Genomic DNA, 25,532 nt, shown 5'->3' with positions numbered 1-25,532 from the left:
ACTTAGTATGGTGATCATTTTGCAATATATATAAATATCAAATCATTACATTATACACCTGAAATTCATGTTATGTGAATTATATCTCAATTTTTAAAAATGGCAAAAGTCTTAGATTATTATGGCTCTTGTTTTGTTTTATAAGCAAATGCCAGCATACAGAAAATCATTTCGAAAAAGCCATAATATTATTCTCGTTATAATCACAATGGACAGACGTTTTTTAATTGTAATATGACTGAATTTACCCCCACGTCTTAGAAAACTGACACAATAGAGAAAATTTTTAAAAGAACATGACCATTAAAATGTTATTGAGGGAAAACAAAATTGGTTGTGATAATGACAAAACAAGTTGTTTCAGACTACCTTCTTCTAGTCTGGAAATTGTAAAAGTTGGACAAAACAGGTTTTTAAAAGATACCAGCATACACTGGACTTACAGGACTATGATATATGGAAGAAGGGAAGCCCAGCTAGGTAAGCTCTACATTTAAGGTGACTTTTTTTCTTCGGGCATTTGTCGAATCAGGGTACAGAGAAACAGGCAATCTTATTAGATTAAGGAAACAGAGGTCAGAGTTTAAGGATGCTACAAGAGGAAAAACTTGAGAGGCTAAATTCTGGTAAGAAGGGTGCTACAGAGAAGCAAGCCCAAAGATCTGTATGCAATTTCCCCGAGTCATCAGTTAACTTCCAAGTGGCATGTATGGGGTAAAACCCCAAGAAATCCAGTAAAGAAGAGCAGCTGAAAGGCTAATAAGCTGAGCAAGTACCAGAGGGTCAGAACAGCTACATGATGTGGAGAAGACAGAGGTTAGAGTCAAGTCTTGTCAAAGTAGAAGGGTTTTGGTAGGCACCCTATACCAAAATATGGACAATGGTGAAACAGAACAGCCCTAAGAAAGGCTAAAACCAGACCCTAACAGGATCAAGGTGACCTGACAGTATTCTATCTGCCTGCTAGAAAATTTAACTCTCTTTGGAAATAAAAAATATATTCCAGAGCCTCTATAATTTTTATTCACAATGTCCAGCATTATGAGGCATAACCAAAACCCAAGAAAAACAGTAAATGATTAAAAAAAAAGGCCTTGGGTGCCTGGGTGGCTCAGTCAGTTAAGCGTCTGACTCTTGATTTTGGTTCAGGTCATGGTGTCACCGTTCATGGGATTGAGCCCCATATTGGGCTCTGCACTGACAGTACAGAGCCACACTCTATTTCTCTCAAAATAAATAAATAAACTTAAAAAAAAAAAAAAAAAAAAAAAGGAGACCTATAGTGATTTCGACAGCGGAATCATGAACCAGAGATTAGGAGTAACCTATTTAAGAAAATAAAGGAAAAACACGGAGAACAACTTCACCAGAAACACAGAATTGGTTTTTAAAAAATAAAATAAAAATTCTAGAACTGAAAAATACATTAAGACTCCAAAATATGTTTTAAAAGCAGATTGGAAATAGCTTAAAACAGAATATTAATGAACTGTAAGACACTGGTAGAAAATACTCAGACTGAAGTACAGAAAGAAAAAAAAGATGGAAATAGAGAAAATGCATAAAAAGTACAAATGTCATATGAACAAATTCAAAAGGTCTGACAGCACAAAAGTTATAATGGGGAGGCAAATGGAATTACACTGTTGGAAGATTTTTATATTGTGTATAAGGTAGTAAATACTAATTCCAGGTAAACTTTATTAAATTAATTGAAAGTCTGGAGAATAGTATAAGTACCAATTCCAGATAAACTGGACTAAGTCAGGGAGGCATACTGGAGTCTCTACGGTAACTAGTAAAAGAATAATACAAAATTATAAAATTAAAAAGCTAATAGTGGAGCAAAAATTGATAATAAAAAAATACAAGTGCAGTGCCTAGCTAGCTCAGACAGTAGAGCACGTGCCTCTTGATCTCTAGTTCATGAGTTTAAACACCATGTTGGGAGTAGAGATTACTTTTAAAAAAAGAAAAGAAAAATGTGAGATTGTTCAATGTCACTAATCATCTGGAAAATGCGAGTCAAAACCACAGTGAGATACTTCATAACTTCTAGGATAGTTATTACATACATATAAAAAAAAAAAACCCAAAAGATAATAACCATTGGTGAAGTTATGGAGAAACAGGAACCCTTATACACAGCTGGGAACGCAAAATGGTGCAATAAGGAAAACAGTATGGCAGTTTCTCAAAAAATTAAAAATAGAACTACTATATGATCCAGCAATCCCACTTCTGAGTATTTATCCACAATAATTGAAATCAGGATCTCAAAGAGATATTAGCACCCCATGTTCACAGCAGCACTATTCACAAAAGCCAAAGTAAGGAAACAATCAAAGTATTGAGCAATGCATGAATGTATAAAAATGTAGCATATACTCATAGTGAGTATTATTCAGCCTTAAAAAGGAATGAAATCCTACAATATGCAACAACATAGATGAACCTGCAAGACATTACCCTAAATGAAATAAGCCAGTCACAAAGGAACAAATATTGCATGATTCCACTTACATGAAGTATCTAAAATAGTAAAACTCATGGAAGCAAAGAATAGAATTCTGGTCAGCAGGGGCTGGAAGAAGAGGAAAGAAAGAACTGCTAACCGACCAAAATTTCAGTTATACTAAATGAGTAAACCCAAGATTAGCTGTATAACATTGTGCCTATAGATAACAATACTGTATTGTAGACTTAAAAATCTGTTAAGAAGGTAGATCTCATGTTAACTGTTCTTATCACACTAAAGTTAAAAAAAAAAGAAGAAGAAATGAAAAATACACAATTAATCCAAAAGGCAAAAAAAAAAAAAAAAATGGGGGAAAGGTTAGAGAAGCAAAGGAAAAAGAATAGATCACCTATTTATCCTATATGGTGTCAATTTGTTGTAAAGCTTGGGAAGTACAATTGGAGAAGCCAACTACAGTGGCTATCTGTTGTTTTGCTTGCTCTGTCTTTATTTCCCTTGTTTTTCCTTTGGAAATCCATCTCAATTTTCTTTTGGAAAATTATCTTTCCCCATTTTTAGTACATATAGTTTACATGAGGACTGTAAACCCCAACGTGGGGGTCTTGGTAACCCAAGACAGGCCAATGAGCCTCAATTTGGGAAATTTCATTGGAACTTTTGGGACAATGCAAAGTGAGGGATTGCTATAAGATTTATAAATCCTTCATTTGGGGGCCACCATGTGGAGAGTTGCTAAAGAATGAAGCCTTTATGGGAATGCAAGCTGGTGCAGCCACTCTGGAAAACAGTATGGAGGTTCCTCAAAAAACTAAAAATAGAACTACCCTATGACCCAGCAATTGCACTACTAGGAATTTATCCACGGGATACAGGTGTGCTGTTTCAAAACGACACATGCACCCCCATATTTATAGCAGCACTATCAACAATAGCCAAAGTATGGAAACAGCCCAAATATCCATTGATGGATAAATGGATAAAGAATATGCGATATATATATACAATGGAGTATTACTCGGCAATCAAAAAGAATGAAATCTTGCCATTTGTAACTATGTGGATGGAACTGGAGGGTATTATGCTAAGTGAAATTAGTCAGTCAGAGAAAGACAAAAATCATATGACTTCACTCATATGAGGACTTTAAGAGACAAAACAGAAGAACATAGGGGAAGGGAAACAAAAATAATATAAAAACAGGGAGGGGGACAAAACAGAAGAGACTCATAAATATGGAAAACAGGGTTACTGGAGGGGTTGTGGGGGGGGGTGGGCTAAATGGGTAAGGGGCATTAAGAAATCTACTCCTGAAATCATTGTTGTACTATATGCTAACTAATTTGGATGTAGATTTTAAAAAATAGAAAACAAAATTAAAAAAAAAAAAAAAAAGAATGAAGCCTTCAGGGGAAAACAGACCTACTAGATGGAAAGAAGGACTGAATTCTAATACCATCATTTAACCATCTGATCCACCCCTGGAATTTTCAGTTATCCAAGCTAATACATTATTTTCTTGGCTTAAACTAGTTTGAAATAGGTTTCTGTCATCTGTAATCTCAGAGTTGTAAAGGGTACACCTAATATGTACCTAACGTCTAACAACTGCTTAGATAGAACATAAACACCATTTTTTTCCAGCTATAATATTATATAATTCACAGACATGAGGACTTGTCAAATCTCATCAAACATTCTCTGCCCAGGAACGCTGGTTAAATTCGGGACAGAGACTATTCTCCCAATGGAAGAGAAACTCTTTCAAAATATTCTGATATTGAGAAAAGTAGAATTTTCCAGTAATTCAATTAGATTTGGTCAATGCATTGGCTATGTGAAACGCAGTATTTCCTCCCAGTTAGGAAATTACGCTAGTATAAATTCTCTGCCTCTATCTTCTACCCTCTCTCTGCATACATGTATGTGTTTTATACATACATACATATATACATATATATACACACACACAACACATATTTTCACAACTCAAAAGCATTGTTTGGTCAGTGGTTATGTAGTTTTGAAAAGGTAATTTTGAGCTAAAAAAAGGCATTCCTATACAGATATGTTAAAACCAACTGACATTACACAAGTGCTTGAAAGAGATGAAAATTTTATATAAACACAAAATACATTTAACATACTGATTTTATGCTACAAATATCATCTTTGGCAAACAAGGAAAATTAGTTTTTTTAGATTTTGTAAAACAATTTTGAAAATCCAAATGATAATTAGAATTAAAACACTGGATGGTTTTTGAATGACTATTTCCTTAAATGATTACTTTAATATTTTTTAAAGTATTGATACTTCCATAGGAATAATTTAATTACTTATTAGGCATCATAATAATTTGTATTTGTAACTCTATCTCCAAAAAAGCATACAATTCAATCAACTACCTTCAATAGCAAGCACTTCATAAACATATTTAATAGTGATTTTTTTCTATGAATTTTTGATTTCTGTATAATCAAAGAAGTAGATCTATTTGAAAACTTTAATTTTATATAACCTATATAATTAAACTTTAGAGTACACCATTTTTGGTAATAAGTTTTCTTATTAGGTGAAAAATAAGAAAATAAGTTTCACATATTTGGTCAAAATGTGTCAACTTCCTTTAAATTATTATGCAAAATGACTCAAGTTAAAACCAAGATGAATTTTTTCAAGACTCAGTGGGATTAATAACATTTAACTACTTTATTATACACTGAACTATAACAATATTGTACAACTAAGTAAATCTATTTACTTGAATTAGGATGAAAAGTGGTATTTGTAAGAAGTATTCATTGACCTTTTCAGAATATCCAGATTCAAATTATACTCACTTTTGTCAGTTAATAAAACACAGCAGTTAGAAAGAATATGATGAAATAAAAAAATCCTAGTAACATGTTGAAATCAAAAAGTCCATGTTGAAATCAGAAATATTTGTGACCATATAGAAAAGCTCAAGGTGTTAAATGCAATTTAACATAACCTTACAGATTACAAATGGAGCACTTAGATATTAAAATGCATATAAGAAAAGAATAGAAACAATACCCTTTTTAGTTGTTGTTCTTTTAAGCTTCTCACTGTCCTTGCAGGCTCAGAAATGAAGTTTTTATAGTTTTCACATATATTGATCCGAGACTGGGCTACCTGCATTGTTCCCTCAAGAAAAGATTTCCAAACAGGATACATGCTCCTAAATTCAAAGAGGGACAGAAAAGTATTAGGCAGGGAAAAGGAAAAAAGTTGGCTAACCTTATGCTTACTGGCTAGCACTGTGAAACAGAATGGATGTTTTCTTTATAGTTGAAAGTGTATTTATAGTGGTTTATATATATATAGGTAGTAAAATTTTTATCATATAAAGGGAGAAACACAACATATACTTTATTCCTTTATATCTCTGCAATGACTATCTTGATTCATTAGCTATTCTTGGTAATGGAGTAAAGGATTGCAATTCCAGACAAAGCTAATGCTATAAAAATTAGTGAATTCAGACTGTCCAGACCTTTCACTGTCTCAGGGTCATCATTATGGATATCAAGTTTCATTATTTCATTAAGATATTTTCCTAATTTTAGAGATGGGGTAACTGAGCAAGCCTTAGACAGATTTAGAAAAAATCACCCTAGATCACAAAAGAGTGTGGTAGTACTGAGATATAGATGAAGGTTGAGTACCTCTAAAGTAGATTCTCTTTCAACTACATCATATTATTCTCTTACATAAATTGATATAGCTGGAAAAAAATCATAAACAATTGCTTACATACTTGAGAAGTCTATTTCTCTGACAAAAGAGTTCTATGGTAGCAATGTTCTACATCTGTTTCTGTGTTGTAACAATGCTTAGCCAGCATCCTATTGTGGCTTGGAATCATTCCAAGCAATTCCTATCACCTTTACTTGATAAATGTGCTCAGCAATCTCTTGGGAAATTCAAAGAATTATTCATCTTTTGCTTTTTGTAGCTAATGTCCTTTTCAAAGCTTCTCTTCTACTTTGCTAATTCCTTAGTCAGTTCTAGTATGCACCTGCACTAGCTAAACATATTTTATAACTTATCATAACAATGGAGGGTATTTTGTTTTTAAAAAATGAGATGCTTGGGGTGCCTGGGTGGCTCAGTCAGTTAAGCGGCCGACTTCAGCTCAGGTCACGATCTCGCGGTCCGTGAGTTCGAGCCCCACGTCAGGCTCTGGGCTGATGGCTCAGAGCCTGGAGCCTGCTTCCAATTCTGTGTCTCCCTCTCTCTCTGCCCCTCCCCCGTTCATGCTCTGTCTCTCTCTGTCTCAAAAATAAATAAAACGTTAAAAAAAAATTAAAAAAAAAATGAGATGCTTGCACTGATGGATTATAATATTCATCTCCTAAGATTTTCCTTCTTGTGCCACATGGATTTTCTACTATAGCAATGTATGATACCTTGTGCTACATAAATGCTACTACTTAGAACTAAAAAAACCTTGGGGTGCCTGGGTGGCTCAGTTAGTTAAATGTCTGTCCAACTCTTGATTTTGGCTCAGGTCATGATCTCACATTCCCAAGATCGAGCCCCACACTGAGCAGAGAGAGAGCCTGCTTAGGATTCATTCTCTCTCTCTCTCTCTCTCTCTCTCTCTCTCTCTCTCTCTCTCTCTGCCCCTCCCAGCCCATGTGCGTGCATGCTCTGTGTCTCATAAATAAATTAAATAAAAGAACTAAAAAACATTGTAACTATATTTTTCAAATAAGAAAATGATTAGTTTATATAGTGGATTAGGTTTTGTAATACATCAAATGAATTAGTTTAGATGGAAATATTCTTTTATTTAACCAGAAGTATATCACATTCCCTTTGGAAAAAAGATTCAGTGTATGGTGCCAGCAAAAGCTGTTAACACAAAAGCAAAATGAATATGAGATGATGGATGTTAACTAAACCTATTGTGGTAATCATTTCACAGTATATGTAAATCAAACCATCAAGCTGTATACCTTAAACTTACAGTGATATATGTCAATTATTTTTCAATAAAGCTGGGGAAAAAAACCCAGCAAAATTAAAGTTGCCCATAGCCTGCATGACAACTGATGGAACCTGGGATGTAAACTCACCACAGCCCCTCCTAAACAGTCCAAACTGTTCAGAGAATGCAGAGAGAAAAATTCAGTACTGTGCTTTGTAGTTATTAATTTGCACTTAAAATACATTTTAAAATCATAATTAAAATGAGAAAGAAGCACTATGAAATGTGACAGAAAGGAAGGAAAGAGAAAAGGAAGGGAGGGAGGGAGGGAGGGAGGGAGGGAAGGAGAGAGGGAGGGAGGGAGGGAGGGAGGGAGGAAGGAAGGAAGGAAGGAAGGAAGGAAGGAAGGAAAGGTGGGAGGGAGGAAGGGAGGGAGGATCCCTTCATCCAGGTTCTCCTCATAGGGAGCACTCTCTTCCCTTTCAGTCTTCACCTAGTTGACTGTTGTTCATCCCTCAAATCTCAGCTTAAATATAACTTCCTTAGAGAAGTCTTTCATGATCACCACCAACCCAACCCAGACTCCATCAAGTTCCTCTCTGTTATTCGTTACATGGCTCCAGCACTTTTCCTTCAATTATACATATTTTTATGTAATTGTTAGTCAATGTCTGTCACTCTCACTATAGTGAATATTTCATGAAGGTAGGGGTACATGTCTGTCTCACTATTGTATTCCTAGGGCCTAAACACATGGCCTAAGATTTAGAAAGGTTATGAAAATACATATTGCATGAAAAAAATGAATGGATATATATATTACGAAGACTATACAATAAAAAAGAAAAATCCTTGTAAAGTTTAAAAAGAGGTCTTTGGAGAGTAGCAGATCTATAGCATGCAAACATATTCTATATAATGAGACACCATGACAAGAAAATAATTTAGTTACAAGTTAATCAGAAGACCTGGGTTCAAGTTCTAGTTCAACCAAAATAATCATATATAGCACACTTCACTATACTTTCATTTCCTCAACTGGCAAATGGAGAAAATAACAAAAATACCAGCACCATGTATCTCACAGGGTTATTTTATAACAGTAAATGCAAATGAAGTAAAAACCCTTGGCAGAGATTCTTTTAATGAATAAATAGTAACAGAAGCAGAACTGTAGTAGAAATGTTAGTGCTTGTTAACATAATAGTGATAGTTGCAATGGTAGTGGTATTTTTCATTAAACTGAGGAAAAATAATAATGGGTGTAGAGCGATTTTTACATATTTTTATTTCACTAGGCTCCATATATGTAATTTTGTGGCATAAGATACTAAGCATGTATGGTATTTTGCTATTCTGCACAGGTCATGAAATGAGGCTCAAAATTATGACAGAAAGGAAGGAAATTCTTTTAAGAAACTATCACATGCTAGATACTATATGTCATATATTTTTACATTTACATTATCATTTAATTCTCATGTGAACTTTGCAAAATAAGCATTATTCCCATTTTTCAGAAGAGAAAAGTAAGGCTCAGAAAGACTGCAGAATTTTCCTAAGGCTACTCACCTGGAAACAGGACTCCCATGGTCATAACCTAGACTTTGCCATTACCACTAACCAATCCCAAAGTAACCATCTAATCTCTGACCAACACCTGCTGTTTTCACTCATTCTCTTTAGGATTCTGACTCCAACAATTATTTAAACTCTATTGGAATCCACAATCCATTCTATCTTACCCCCCTTCCCGTCTCTTCCCTGTCTCATATTTCCCTTCTCAGCTCCTCATCCAGACGGTTTTATGCTCCACCATTATAACCACTCCCTATGTATATATACTTATTACCCTTGCCCCTTTCTCTTTCTATCATTCTAATCTAATTTCAACCCTGGGGGCACCTGGATGGCTCAGTTGTTAAGCATCCAACTTCGGCTCAGGTCATGATTTAGCAGTTTGGAAGTATGAGCCAGGCATTCGGATCTGCGCTAACAGATTCTCTCTCCCCCTCTCTCTCTCTCTGCCCCTCCCCCACTTGTGTGCACATGCACACTCTCTCTCTCTCTCAAAAATAAATAAACTTTAAAAATAAAATTTCAACCTTGGTTAAATCCAAAGTTCTGTTTACACCATACCAGTCTCCATGTGGCAGAATGTTACTGGAAAAAACCATAATCATGCTGCCTGGTCTCAGTTTAAATTGATGTCTAATACATTCTAGTAACTCCTTAGTGCTACGCAGCAATTCTACTATATTCCTCTAAATCCTCTTATTCTCTCAATCTTCTACACAATTATTTCCCACTTTTTCCTCTCATCTCACACCTCTACTATGACCACACTTTCAGCTGATAATGAAGCTACCAGAAGACAATGCCTACATGTCTCACCACATTTACCAATCTCCCTACTTCTGCACCCATACACTCTGTCATCTTTCTTTTTACTTGGAAGAACTACCTGTGCTCTGAAGGCCAACCCTTTGTATTTACACTACAATCTATAACTTAAGAATAGCAATCCAGTAATTGTGCTTCTTCCTACAACATCAACTTTTCCCTCTCTATTGGATGGATCTCTAAATATGCTATAATGTCTCCCATCTAAACAACAACAACAAAAAACAAACAAACAAACAAACAAACAAACAGGGTCACCTGGGTGGCTCAGTCAGTTAAGCCTCTGACTTCAGCTCAGGTCATGATCTCACAGTTCATGAGTTCAAGCCCGCGTCAGGCTCTGTGCTGACAGCTCAGAGCCTGGAGCCTGCTTCGGATTCTGTGTCTCCCTCTCTTTCTGCCCCTCCCCTGCTCACACTCTGTCTCTATCTCTCAGAAATAAATAAACTTAAAAATTGAAAACAAAAATCCTCTATCAACCCTCCATTTCTCTCTAGCTACCACCCCAATGCCTGCTCCTTTTAACAACAAAACTCCTTGAGAAAACAGTCAGAAATTATTGTTTCTACTCCCTCTGATCCTGGACTTTCTTGATTTAACTTAAATAAGGCCTTAGCCTCCACCATTCTTCTGAAAGTGCTTTGCGAGGTCATCAAAAATCTCCTTATGGCTAACCCAATAGTCAATTCAAGCTTTGGTCCTATTATTCAATTTATCAGCATAATTTACCTAGTTTATTCTTGAAAAGCGTTCTTTCCTCAGCTTCTAAGACATCATTCTCTCTTGACCTACTCCTACTTCACTAGCCACTCTTTAATCTTCTTTGCTAGTTCCTCTTCATCTCACTGCTCTGTAAATGCTGGAGTGCCCCCAAAGTTAATCCCCAAGCTGCTTCTCTTCTCTAACTACACTTATTCTTCAAATATGAGTATCCAGGCTTTCGGTTTTAAATACTGTCAATATACTAACTATTCCTGAATTTTTGTTTCCAGCCCAGACAGCTTTCCTCTCCTCCATTGCCTATTTAACATATCCAACTTGGACGTTTACTAGGCGTTAAAACTATAATGTCCAAAACCAAATTCTTCATTTTCCTAAAATCTGTTCTGTCAATTGATTCCATCTCATTTATGGCTACTCAAACCAACACATAATGTTTAATTATTCATATGTTTTACTGTCTTGTTTTCTCTCACTAGAATGTAGGCTCCATGCAGCAGAAGCACTGTTTTATTCACTTATATTCTCAGCACCTAGAACAGGGTTTGGCATGCTATGTAAGGCACTCAATACATATTTAGTGGAGGAAAGAGAGGAGGGAATGATGAGGCCTAGATGTAATCCCAAATCTATCTAGCTCCCAAACCTCTCCTCTGCTCCTGACATAAAATTGCTCTGGGTCCCACTAATAATGCTAGCAACAAGAGAAGGGTCTCTTCACTGTAATAAAGGTATCAAGCTTTGTGTATCCTAAGGCTTTTGTGTATGTCTAACATGATTTTGGTCTCATTTCTCTTGCACTATTATTTTCTTATCTTTTTTTTTTAATAACTCACCATTTTTTTTTTTAACTTATTTTGAGGGAGTGTGTGTGTACATGAGCAGGGAAAGGCCAGAGAGAGGGAGAGAGAATCCCAAATAGGCTCCATGCTGTCAGTGCAGAGCCCAATGCAGGGCTCCATCCCATGAACCTTGAGATGGTGACCTGAGCCGAAATTGAGTCAGATGCTTAACTGACAGAGCCACCCAAGCGCCCCAATGACTCAACTTTTAAATTAAAATGTATGTATTTCACAATTTCATATTCTAACTGAAAAACAAATGACACTTGCCATAATAATTAAGTTATAACTACTAAAATTCAAAAATGGTCATCCATCAAATACCATCTAAAATCATGCTGTGCTGTGAACTATCTTCCATATGGGTATTACAATGGAAAACAGAGAAAACTTTACCAGGAAGAATTATCATTAAGAAACAAACTTGGGGCGCCTGGGTGGCTCAGTTGGTTAAGTGTCTGACTGTTGATTTTGGCTCAGGTCATGATCCCAGGGTCGTGGGATGGAGCCCCGTGTTGGGCTCTGTGCTGGGTGTGGATCCTGCTTGGGATTCTCTCTCTCCCTCTGCCCCTCTCACCCCTGCTTGTGCACACTTTCTCTCTAAAATATTAAATAAATAAATAAACCAATTTATTCTGACTGTGATGATGGTCACACAAATCTACATATGTGATAAAACCCCACAGAATTTATGAGTGCATATAAGACATGCACAAAGGAGTGCATGTAAAACTGGTGAATTCTGAATTAGATTGGTGGGCTTTATCAATATAAGTTTCCTGGTTCTGATACATACTACAGTTATGTAAGGTATTACCATTGGGAGAACCGGGTGAAAAGTAGAACCCTTGGTATTAGTTTTTCCAACTGCACATGAATCTACAACATTTCAAAATAAAAAGTAAAAAATATATATATTAACAAAACTATACATCCTCCCTAGGACTAAAAATATAACAGTATACATCAAGAAGACTCTAGAAAATGTGATACATAAGCTCAAAGTCTAAGATTCATTTATACAGTAACTGATGACAAGGAGAAAATACAGTGTTTAATAAGTAAGTGTTCATGTAGTACTGTTCTTGCTAGTAAGAAGGAAGAATATCCAAAAGTGTAGGTAACAGAGGTAAAGGCAAGGAGGATGACTGATTTCAGTGTAGTTGAGGTGTGGTAACTACAACACAACTATAGCTTGAGGTGCTCACAGATTAGGGAACTAAGGATAAGAAAAGAAGTGGACAGAGATGAGGAGAGAAAGGTAATCTGGGGCCAGGTTTCTTCATGCCTTTGAATATTTTTTTTTTTTTAATTTTAAATTTCATCCTATTGACCAGGAGAAACACAGGAGATTTTCAAGCAGGGGAGTGACAGCAGGCCTATTTTACAAAGACATAAAGCGATAGAAAGATATAAAAGGTGGTACTGCAACTAACGAAATTATGAAAGGGAGAGATCACAGGCAGAGAAGCAGCTACTTAATATTCCTAAGAGAAGATGAGATCTAGAAAGAAGTCAAAGTTGGAGGCAGTTGACTTTGGTCCCCAGGCTAAAGAGTTAATAAAAACATGTGATCATTACTAGTTTATAGGCAATATTTACAGACAGGAACAAGATAGATAAGATTACTTAAAACAGGCACTAGTGAGCTGAGGGAACTTTGAGAAACACTTATAAAGAAAGGACTTGCTATGGTCTGAATGTCTGCGTCTGCCCAAAATTCCTATGTGGAAATCCTAACCCACAAAGATGATGGTACCAGGAGGTGAGGCTTTTGGGAGGTGATTAGGTCATAGGCAGATTATTGCACTTTATTTTTTATTAAAAAAAAAATTATTTTATGTTTATTTATTTTTGAAAGAGAGACAGAGTGTGAGCGAGGGAGAGGCAGAGAGGGAGGAGGACAGAAGTTCTGAAGTGCTCTCTGTGCTGAGAGCAGACAGTCTGATGTGGGGCTCAAACCCATGCACCATGAGGTCATGACCTGAGCTGAAGTCAGTCACTTAACCGACTGAGCCACCCAGGCATCTCAGATTAGTGCTCTTTTAAAAAAGACCCCACAGAGCTCCCAAACCCCTTCTACCATGTAAGGACATGCTAGAAGTTGAGAAACCTGCAACTCAGAAGAGGAACATCCCCAGAACCTGTCCTGGTCTCAGACTCCCAGCCTCCAGAACAGTGAGAAATAAACTTGTCATTTATAAGCCATCCAGGCTGTGGAATTTTGTTATAACAACCTGAACAGACTAAGACAGGGGTGACAACTTGTCCTCAAAGACTGGAAAACAAAAACAAAACCAAAAAAAACAGGTCCAAGAGAAAGTGGTGTTCCAGTTGTCCAGTTTCCAGTCCTTCAAGATGCCTGTGTATCCTCCAGGTCTACCCCTCCTCTCACCCACCAACCCATATACTTCACACCAGCCATGCTGGACGGCACAGTTACCTAACACCCATATTTTCTCATGCCTTAGGGTGCTACTTCTGCTTAGAATTCCTTTTGCCCAACCCTGGCAAACTCCTGTAAGTTCTTTGAGACTCAGATCTAGAGGCCTAGGTTTTCCTCTACAGTCCCAATGCACTCTCCACTCCTCACCCAATACCACAACTATTTACAGTAGCTATCTCCTGTAAGCTCCACAAGGACAGGCACCACACCTCACAGTCTCTCTGATCCTAAAGTGTAATTTAACAGCTACCCTATAGCAGATACTTTACATCTATCTCATGAATAAATAAATCAATGACTGTTTAAATAGCTGTGTGATCTTAAGCAAGGCATATAACCCAAGACTTAGTTCCCTAACACATAAAAGGAAGATAACTATATGTAACTCACAGGGTTGTTTTGATAAGCATGAGAGATAAGCTGAAGTTCCTAGCACAGTATCTGGTATTTAGCAAATATTTAGTAAAAGTTGGCTTAACCTACTTTTTTTTTTTTTTTTTTTTTGGCTTAACATACTTTTAAAAATAAGGTTGTACAAGCTAGCCAGGGAACAGAGCCTTTTTATCCTTACTTCTTTGGTAACCTGAATCCTGAATTTCAAACAAACTTAGCATATAGCCTACCTACATATAAGCTGGAGTCCTTCTTTATCACCAGCAAGCAATCTCTTCCTTGGTCAGGCTTTCTTCATGTTCACAATACTGAACTATATTAACGTTGTATCTCTCATTCAAGGTTTTTGCTCTACTTGTCTCTTTTGCCTAGAATTTCACATCCTCTCTCTTCCCCTCTTAGCTGAATTTTAAAGATACTGGGAAGTCCACAAGAAAATCTCTATTTTTGTTTATTTTCTTGGTTTGCTTTATTATTCTACATTGCAATTATATAAATCTATTACTTACAGCTATAATGCCACCTTCCAAGTTATAAGTCAGTCCTGCAATTATGAAGAACTATTACATTTCTTGTTTATCTTTCCGTTTTCTAGTCCTGTTAACAATATCTGATGTCCGTTTTCACTGACAATCCAGCAACATGATTTCATATTCAGACTCTAAGCCATACACTTGAATACGGAGTTCTTAATTATCCTGGGTTCTCTGCTATCATTTCATGGGCATTAGTTTTAACTGCAAGGTCTAAAATCTTGACTCTGACTACTGGTTCCCTTAATAAATACTAAGGACAGTCTTGAGCATAAAAGCCAACAATCACTTCCAAATTAATTTCAAAAAAAGAAAAGAAAAGACATCAAATCCTAAACAAAATTACAAAATATTACAATAACTTTAAACATATCTGTAGGTCACTGAGGACACAATTTATATTCTATTGTCATCTACCTTCTTTAAAATTTGTATGTGGGATACTGACTGGCCAATTTCTGTATACCCTGTTCTGTGTGTGTGTGTGTGTGTGTGTGTGTGTGTGTGTGTGTGTGTAAAACCTAGAAACTTTCCCCTAGGCTCACAAAATTTCATTGTTCCAAATTTAGAATTTCGGAATTAAAGAATCAATAAACATGTCAGAACACTATAATCTTCTTTCATTATTATTGTAATAACGTGTTTCATTTGTAGGTCATTCAGGAAACAATTTGTGTTCCACTGTCATCTACCTTCTTTAAAATTCCATACATGCATTTTAATCAAACAAAACACAATCTTGGTTTAACACATAAGAAAACTATTTTATACAGATTATTTGCATATGTTGTGGAACATTAACATTTTCTGATAATTTTGAAATTATGTCTAAAAACGTGGCAAAGAAAAGCAATTTTTTAAAACTACTGAAGTCTACATTATCTATATGACATGGCTCTGAGCGAACTTATTTTTAGAGAAAATAGGCAAGATCTACTTATTAAGTCACCTGTAATCATTCCGATCATCAGTTTTTATTCCAGGCCAATCTCTCTTCAGATATTGACTAGCCAACTTCTGGATACCCTGTTAAAATACACACACATATATATGTATTATAAAATAAGTATTGTGCCATTAAAAAAACTCTTTTCCTTAAAATATGTTACTTGGCAAATTTCATCTTTCCAAATGTAAATTTAACTCAGAAGAACCAATGATAAATGGCAGAACATTATAACTTGTTTCATTATTGTCACAGTCTTCTCCTGTGCATTTTTAGGAAAGGGTAACTATAAGGATGAAAAAACTGAAACTTAGTTGATATGCTTTCCACTTCACCAAATTACTTGACCAGCTAAAAACAAACCGCCTCTGGAATATCACAGGTTGCACATCTGCCCACCTCTGCAGAACTCTGATTACACAGCTTGACATCTCAATTTCCCACCATTCCTCTGCGGTGGCATCGCCCTGCATTTCTAAACCCAAACTCTCCCAGATCATGAAAGGCACCATTACTTTCAGTTGGGAACAGACAGATACGCATTCACTTGTAAAAGAAATGAACAAAGCTTGGTGTTATTCCATATTAGTCATTTTGATTCAAGACAGATTTTAAGGTTTTTCTTTTTAAATAATACCATGGCACAAATTACTTCAAATATAGAAATTAGTTTTACAAAGAAATATACCCACATGTTGTTATCCATACAACATGAATGTGGATAAAACAGAATATTTATCTACAATAGATACAGTGGTATCAGGATTTGAACAGAGAAGACTATTTTATTTTTTTAATGTTTGTTTATTTTTGAGAGAGAGAGAGAAAAGAGCACAGAGTGGCTGGGGGGGAGGAGGGGTGGGACAGAAGATCCAAAGCATGCTCTACACTGACAGCAGCGAGACTAATGTGGGGCTTGAACTCATGAACCATGAGATCATGACCTGAGACAAAGTCAGATGCTTAACTGACAGAGCCACCCAGGTACCCCAGAGAACACTTTTACTGGCAAGGTTAAACTACTCACTCTGAACACAGAATATCTTACTTTTAGATGGGATCATATGTGGTCCCCTAATAGTGTTAATGTAATGGATTAGAAATCATAAACTTTAGGACACTCTTCTCTCCATGCAACTTCAAATAGAATAAATAAAATGCTGAAATGAAGAACAATCACATTAATTAACAGACTGCCTACATTAAGCAGAGGCTGCCCAAATAAAATCAATGCTGCACTGTATACATGGCACCTTTCTACTAAGGTCTACTGCCAAATCAATTTGGCTTGATTAAATCCATTGTTGAATGCTTCTATTTATCATTATTTCAATGAGCCCAAAGGGTAGCAGGAACTGTAAAGAAGTTCCTTGGAATCTCAAGTTCCTCCTGAAATTGGCAATAGTTTGGTTTCACTATTACAAGGTACTATGTATTCTGAGAACTCACATACAACGGCATAGCCACAATACTTCCATTTACATACCTTGTACTTGGGGATCTCAATCATTAAATGTTCCTTGAATATGTACAGTAATTTTTCACCTCTGCACCTTCTTCATACTCCTATTTCTACGAAATAACTTCCTATCACTCTTATTCCTACCTGCTGAACTCTCACCACCGTGCCTTTAAGCTGATTTTTAAATTTCCTAACACAAAATACTCAAAATTATATATAGGAAAATACGAAAAATTTTACTGTCTAGGTATTTAATTTCATTTCATTAAAACTGAATAGTTTACGGGGCGCCTGGGTGGCTCAGTCGGTTGAGCGGCCGACTTCGGCTCAGGTCACGATCTCGCGGTCTGTGAGTTCGAGCCCCGCGTCGGGCTCTGTGCTGACAGCTCGGAGCCTGGAGCCTGTTTCCGATTCTGTGTCTCCCTCTCTCTGACCCTCCCCCGTTCATGCTCTGTATCTCTCTGTCTCAAAAATAAATAAACGTTAAAAAAAATAAAAAAAAAACTGAATAGTTTATCATTCTTTCTGCATTTATTAGCTGGAATTCTTTTTTTTTTTTTAACGTTTTATTTTATTTTGTTAAGAGAGAGGGACAGAGCACGAGCAGGGGAGGGGCAGAGAGAGGGAGACATAGAATTGGAAGCAGGCTACAGGCTCTGAGTTGTCAGCACAGAGCCCGACATGGGGCTTGAGCTCATCAGCTGCAAGATCATGACCTGAGCCGAAGTCAGACTCTCAACCAACTGAGCCACCCAGGCACCCCTAGCTGGAATTCTTTTTTAAAGAGCTACCCTTCTTGAACTATTTGGTTATCCTGAGGTACAGTTCTTAAAAGAAAGGGAAGATAAATATTTGATTTGTCCAGTTTTGCCTAAAGGTGAACAATGAATTTTTAAAGAAACATTATGAACTCATATATTTTGAATAATGGATGTATTTCAATTTATTGCAGTCACTATTCTTTTGATGCTCTAATTGTTACAACTGTAGTCAGTAAGGAGTTCCTCCCAGTTGGGTCCCACATCATGACCTCAACAGACTTTGATAGTTCCTTTGTTTTCTTTTACAGGTTCTATTCTAGATCTGCAGTAAGCTAGTTTTCTAAGGAATTCTGACTCCTTTCTGGGAGAAACCAGATTTAGAGACCACAATCTAGGCATTTCCTTATCCTTCAAGTCTTTGTGTCTTTAAGAGGCTTTTTCTAATCACTGTATACAAAGTAGCTTACCCTCCACCCAGTTACTCTCTCTCATACCGTATCACTTATTTATAATCCTCATTATGATACTGTCTGGTTTACATAAATTTTACTCTCTTTACCAACTATAAACTTCTTCAGGTAGGGATCTTGTCTTTTTTTTTTTTTTTTTTTAATCACTATGTCTCCAGGCTATAGCAACAAGGCTAGCATTTAGTTGATGCCAATAACTTTCACTAATTGCATGAATAAATGCCACCTACATTATTCTATATCGAATGTACAAGAGCCAAACTCCTTTTGTGTTTTTGCCATTCGGACTTAGAAACGTCTGAATCAAAATTTCTCTGGTTCCTCAATTTTTCTTCAGCGGGGGGGGGGGGGGGGGGGGGGGAGGGCATACCAGATTTCTAAGATTGTTACCAGGTGGTTTTAATATAATAAATAAATTCCTTTGTAAAATTACAGTTAATTTTTGACCATTTCCATTATTGGAAGAAAACATGTGAGGATATTCTAAGGCAATAAAAAAAAGTAACAAATTTGTTCCATACTTAGAAGGCAGTACACATTAATTTTTGTGAAGGTTCAAATAAATAAAAATCCCTGAATTAAAAGAACTCATAATATGTGCACAGGAATAAGAAATATGCAATATAAAATGGGAGGCAACACGTGGTCACTACCAAATTAAGTGGCAATATATAAGTTCCAAGGTGAAGAAAAGATTGTCTAATTTTTTTATTTTTATTTAAAAATTTTTTTCTTTTTTTTAGTGTTTAGTTTAGTTTTGTTTTAATTAGAGAGAACGCACATGTTAGAATGGGGGAGGGACAGAGAGAAAGAGAGAGAGAATCCCAAGCAGGCTTTACACTGTCATGCCACAAAACACAAGATCATGACCTGAGCCAAAACCAAGAGTTGGATGCTCAACTGACTGAGCCACCCAGGCACTCTTCATCTGATATTTTCTTAATGAATTACATCTAAATGACATGATAGTTGACTTATCCAGTTTATTGCAAAGTGGTTGCAGAACATTTCATACAGAACATGGGATGTCTGAGCCTCAGATTATGAGTAGGACTAAGGCAGAATGACAGCACTCAAAATTTATATAAAACAAATGAATATGACAAGCATTTCTACACATATATTTCTCTTAACTCTGTTTGGCAGAGTTATTTTTATTTTATTTGTTATTTTTATTTGGATTATTTATTTATTTATTTATTTATATTTTTTATTTGTATTATTTTTTTAATATGAAATTTATTGTCAAATTGGTTTCCATAAAACACCCAATGCTTATCCCAACAGGTGCCCTCCTCAATGCCCATCACAGAGAAATTGGACACCTAAAAGGATATATAATTTACTTACGATCACATAACTAGTTAGGTTTGAGTTAGAATCCCTATTTCTCATTCTAAATCTTCACCAAAAAAAAAAAAAAAAAAACCACACACATTGCTTTAGAGTTGATTTTATCTAATTCTTTAAAAATTTCTTTTTTTATTTTTCAAATCTTTACTTAAATTCTAGTTAGTGAACATATAGAGAAAAAATTTCTGAAATTACTTTTTTTTTGTGCATTGTAAGTTACATTAGCAATTTCTAGAGCTCTGAACCACAAAGTTGAACTGTATTAAACTGAATGAGCCCTTCAGAGAGGAGATGAGGGATTCATGAAATAGATAAACAGTGAGATCTTTAGATGAAAGACTTTATTCAAGTTAGTTCACAGAGGCAGGAATCATGATTTCTGTGTGCTCCATGCAGCTGTTCAAGATCTAATCTGTATGGATGCTCAAGAAATACTCCATGGCCATTATAGGAAAGGTCTTAAATAACATTTGATGCCTGTGAAAGCATGCTATACTTAAATTAACTGGTTTCCCTTTTATATGTTATGCTTAAAGCTACATTGTATGAATGAAAGGTCTGTATATAGACAAAATAAAGTCTACTTTAATTAAGTGGCTAAGAAAAATAAATCTATGGCTGGCAATTTTCTAAAAAGTGTTTTGTTTTGTTTTTTTATATCACTTCCCTAGGCCACAACGTTATTCTCTAAAACTGGTGCACTAAACACATATTATTTACTTCTATTTTCCTGAGCATCACTGATGGATAATGTTGATTTGATTTCCAATACTGTTTACTCTGTAGCACTGGTTTCCATAAAAATGTGCTATCAATATACTCCTTGGAACATCCAAAAACATCTCATTCCAAATTTTTAAAAGCTATCAGTGTCTGATGTAAGACTCGCTTTGTTTTACCTCTCAATAACACTTGCTATATTGCTCTAACAAGTGAGGCAACACAAAGAAAGCCACTGTTTAGTAGATACTGGGAAATGAACTGATGGCTTAACCTTTTGCCCATTTACCACAGCAAGCTGAGCAAGAGTGGGCTCCATGGCACTCACACAGGTTATTCTGTACCCATTTCAGCCCCTTAACATACAGAGAAACTCATATTTAAATTTTACTAAGGGTTTGCCATCAAATGGCTCTTCAGAATTATAGGACACCATGTTGTATATATACTATACCTTTTTATTGTGAAATTCCCAAGATTATGTTAAAAATTAACAAGTCAACTGTATGAGTTGCATGGTTCTAAAACTGATATAAATAATAATTGTCTTTACTATTCTTTTTTAAAATTTTATTTATGGAGGGGGGAGGAGCAAAGATACAGAAGGAAAGAATCCCAAGCAGGCTCCTGCTGAAGCGGGGCTCAATCTCATGACAAGATCACGACCTAAGCTGATATCAAGAGTCTGATGCTTAACCAACTGAGCCACCCAGGCCCCCTTTACTATTCTTTAAATTACTTTAATAGTAATGGAGAACTTCACCCCTGCCCTTAAGGAAAGTTTTGAAATATTTTTCACTGTTTTCTGTTTTCAACTGTAGTTAGGGTTAAAAAAAATTAATCAGTATAATCTCATGTTATATATTAACATTAAATACATATTTTAGCCTTTTCCTTTTATCAAAAATAAAGACTAATTTTATTTTAATTGATTACATAAGACAAGATCTAAAGACATTTTTAAATGACCTATCCTATATGATTTGAGAACCAAATAATTAAAAAATAGATGAAATTTAACATTCATTCATGAGTAAACACTGTCAAGATGAGAAGCAGAGGGATCTTTCCTTAACCTAATAAGGGTGTATATGACAAACCTATAGCTAAAATACTTCTAATGGAGAGCAAATGTTTTCCCCCTTAAGAATGGGAAGAAGGCAAGGATGCCCTCTCTCACCAGTCCTTTTCAACACTATACTCATAGTGCCACCTACTACAACAAGAAAAAGAAAAGGCACACAGATTGGAAAGGAAGAAATAAAACTATTTTTATTTACAGATGATGTGACTGTGTATGTAGAAAACTCTAAAGAACCTACAAAACAAAATAAAAGACCTCTGGAACCAATAATTGAGTTTATCAAGGCTGCAAGATACAAGGATGACAAAGAAAACTGGACTGTTTTCCTACATACTGTAATGAACAAATAAAGTTTGAAATTAGAAAAAAATGTATGATAGCCTTGAGTAAAATATGAAGTACTTAAGTATAAATCTAACAAAATATGTGCAGGAACTTTATGCAGAAAATTCCAAAATACTGATGAAAGAAATCAAAGATCTAAATTAATGGACAGATATCCAATGTTAATGGATTGGAAGACTTCATACTAATAAGATGTCAACTGCTCCCAATATGATCTATACATGTGAAATCCAAATGAAAATTCCAGAAAGCTTTTTTGAGGATATGAACAGCTTAACTTTATTTATTATTTATTTATCTATTTTTATATTTTTAATTTACATCCAAGTTAGTTAGCATATAGCGCAACAATGATTTCAGGGGTAGATTCCTTAATGCCCCTTACACATTTAGCCCTTCCCTCCTCCCACAACCCTCCAGTAACCCTCTGTTCTCCAGGGTTTAAGAGCCTCCTATGTTTTGCACCCCTCCCTGTTTTTATATTGTTTTTGCTTTTCTTCCCTTGTGTTCATCTGTTCTGTGTCTTAAAGTTCTCATGAGTGAAGTCATATGATATTTGTCTTTCTCTAATTTTGCTTAGCATAATACCCTCCAGTTCCAACCACGCAGTTGCAAATGGCAAGATTTCACTCTTTTTGATTGCTGAGTAATACTCCATTGTATATATATATACACACCACATCTTCTTTATCCATTCAGCCATCGATGGACATTTGGGCTCTTTCCGTACTTTGGCTATTGCTGCTAGTGCTGCTTATAAACATTGGGGTGCATGTGCCCCTTCGAAACAGCACTCCTGTATCCCTTGGATAAATACCTAGTAGTGCAATTGCTGGGTTATAGGGTAGTTCTATTTTTAATTTGTTGAGGAACCTCCATACTGTTTTCCAGAGTGGCTGCAGCAGTTTGCATTCCCACCAGCAATGCAAAAGAGATCCTTTGTCTCTGCATCCTTGCCAACATCTGTTGTTGCCTGAATTGTTAATGTTAGCCATTCTGACAGGTGTGAGGTGGTATCTCATTGTGGTTTAGATTTTCATTTCCCTGATGATGAGTGATGTTGAGCGTTTTTCATGCGTCGGTTGGCCATCTGGATGTCTTCTTTGGAGAAGTGTCTATTCATGTCTTTTGCCATTTCTTCACTGGATTATTTGTTTTTTGGGTGTTGAGTTTGAGAAGTTCTTTATAGATTTTGGATACTAACCCTTTATCTGATATGTCATTTGCAAATATCCTTTCCCATTCTATCAGTTGCCTTTTAGTTTTGCTGATTGTTTCCTTCGCTGTGCGGAAGCTTTTTATTTTGATGAAGTCCAAACAGTTCATTTTTGCTTTTGTTTCCTTTGACTCTGGAGAGGTGTTGAGTGAGAAGTTGCCACAGCCAAGATCAAAGAGGTCCTTGAGGATTTTGATGGCTTCCTGTCTTACATTTGGGTCTTCCATCCATCTTGAGTTTATTTTTGTGTGTGGTGTAAGACAGTGGTCCAGGTTAATTTTTCTGCATGTCGCTGTCCAGTTTTCCCAGCACCACTTGCTGAAGACACTGTCTTTTTTCCATTGGATATTCTTTCCTGCTTTGTCAAAAATCAGTTGGCCATATGTTTGTGGGTCCATTTCTGGGTTCTCTATTCTGTTCCACTGACCTGAGTGTCTTGATGATTATAGCTTTGTAATACAGCTTGAAGTCTGGGATTGTGGTGTCTCCAGCTTTGGTTTGCTTTTTCAAGATTTCTTTGGCTATTCAGGGTCTTTTCTGGTTCCATACAAATGTTAGGATAGTTTGTTCTTGCTCTGTGAAGAATGCTGGTGTTATTTTGATAGGCATTGCATTGAATATGTAGATTGCTTTGGGTAGTACTGACATTTTAACAATGTTTGTTCTACCTATTCCGGAGCATGGAATATTTTTCCTTTATTTGTGTGTCTTCTTCAATTTCTTTCATAAGCTTTCTATATAGTTTTCAGTGTACAGATTTTTCACCTCTTTGGTTAAATTTTTTCTACGTATTTTATGGGTTTAGGTGCAATTGTAAATGGGATCGAGTCCTTGATTTCTCTTTCTGTTGCTTTGTTGTTGGTGTATAGGAATGCAACCAATTTCTGTGCATTGATTTTATATCCTGCAACTTTGCTGAATTCATGAATCAGTTCTAGCAGTTTTTTTGGTAGAATCTTTTGGGTTTTCCATATAGAGTATCATGTCATCTGCAAAGAGTGCAAGTTTGACCTTCTCCTGGCCGATTTGGATGCCTTTTATTTCTTTGTGTCATCTGATTGCTGAGGCTAAGATTTCCAATACTATGTTGAGTAACAGTGGTGAGAGTGGACATCCTGTCTTGCTCCTGACCTTAAGGGGAAAGCTCTCCGTTTTTCCCCACTGAGGATGATACTAGCGTTGGGTCTTTCATATATGGCTTTTATGATCTTGAGGTATGATCCTTAACCCTACTTTCTTGAGGGTTTTTATCAGGAAGGGATGCTGCATTTTGCCAAATGCTTTCTCTGCATCTATTGAGAAGATCATGTGGTTCTTGTCCTTTCTTTATTGATGTGATGAATCACACTGATTGTTTTGCAGATATTGAACCAGCCCTGCATCACAGGTATAAATCCCACGTGGTCGTGGTGAATATTTTTTTTTTAATGTATTGTTGGATCCAGTTGGCTAGTATCTTGTTGAGGATTTTTGCATCCATGTTCATCAGGGAAGTTGGTCTATAGTCTTCCTTTCTAGTGGGGTCTTTGGTTTTGGAATCAAGGTAATGCTGGCTTCATAGGAAGAGTCTGGAAGTTTTCCTTCCATTTCTATTTTTTGGAACAGCTTCAAGAGAATAGGTGTTAACTCTTCTTTAAATGTTTGGTAGAACTCTTCTGGAAAGCCAACTGGTCCTGGACTCTTGTTTTTTAGGAGATTTTTGATTACTAATTTGATTTCTTTACCAGTTATGGGTCTGTTCAAATTTTCTATTTCTTCCTGTTTCAGTTTTGGTAGTGTATATGTTTCTAGGAATTTGTCCATTTCTTCCAGATTGCCCATTTTATCGGCATATAATTGCTCATAATATTCTCTTATTATTGTTTATATTTCTGCCATGTTGGTTGTGACCTTTCCTCTTTCATTCTTGATTTTATTTGATTTGGGTCCTTTCCTTTTTCTATTTGATCAAACTGGCTTGTTAATTCGTGCAAAGAACCAGCTTCTGGTTTCATTGATCTATTCTACTGGGTTTTTTTTTGGTTTCGATAGCATTGATTTCTGCTCTAGTCTTTATTATTTCCTGTGTTCTGCTGGTTTGGGGTTTTATTTGCTGTTCTTTTTCCAGCTCTTTAAGGTATAGGGTTAGTTTTGTATCTGAGATGTTTCTTCCTTCTTTAAGAAGGCCTGGATTGCTATATACATTCCTCTTATGACCGCCTTTGCTGTATCTCAGAGGTTTTGGACTGTGGTGTTACCATTTTCATTGGCTTCCATGTCCTTTTTTTTTTTTTTTTTGCATGAAACATATGTTTATTATTTTAACAGTTAAAGTATTTAAAGTTCATTAAGGTTGTTAAACAGTATAACCAAATTACTGTCAACAATAATCAGAAGGAGAAAAGTTTTATATATACATATAA

At 35.9% G+C, this 25,532-nt stretch overlaps 1 protein-coding gene across 4 annotated transcripts in view; it reads right to left on the bottom strand.

Moving 5' to 3' along the window:
- The window catches only part of FCHSD2 (FCH and double SH3 domains 2), a 296,241-nt gene that overhangs the window by 132,933 nt on the left and 137,776 nt on the right, over positions 1–25,532 (bottom strand). For all 4 annotated transcript variants that reach the window (XM_042959277.1, XM_042959278.1, XM_007080887.3 and 1 more), the window contains 2 exons: positions 15,723–15,799; positions 5,537–5,681 (listed from right to left, as the gene is read on the bottom strand). In XM_042959277.1, coding sequence (XP_042815211.1) covers positions 5,537–5,681; positions 15,723–15,799 — 222 coding nt within the window. The remainder of the gene's footprint in view (positions 1–5,536; positions 5,682–15,722; positions 15,800–25,532) is intronic.

This window comes from Panthera tigris, chromosome D1 (genome assembly GCF_018350195.1).
Source record: "Panthera tigris isolate Pti1 chromosome D1, P.tigris_Pti1_mat1.1, whole genome shotgun sequence".
Lineage (NCBI taxonomy): Eukaryota > Metazoa > Chordata > Mammalia > Carnivora > Felidae > Panthera > Panthera tigris.
The sequence above is the reverse complement of the archived record's forward strand: the minus strand, read 5'-3'. Positions and strand labels throughout refer to the sequence as shown.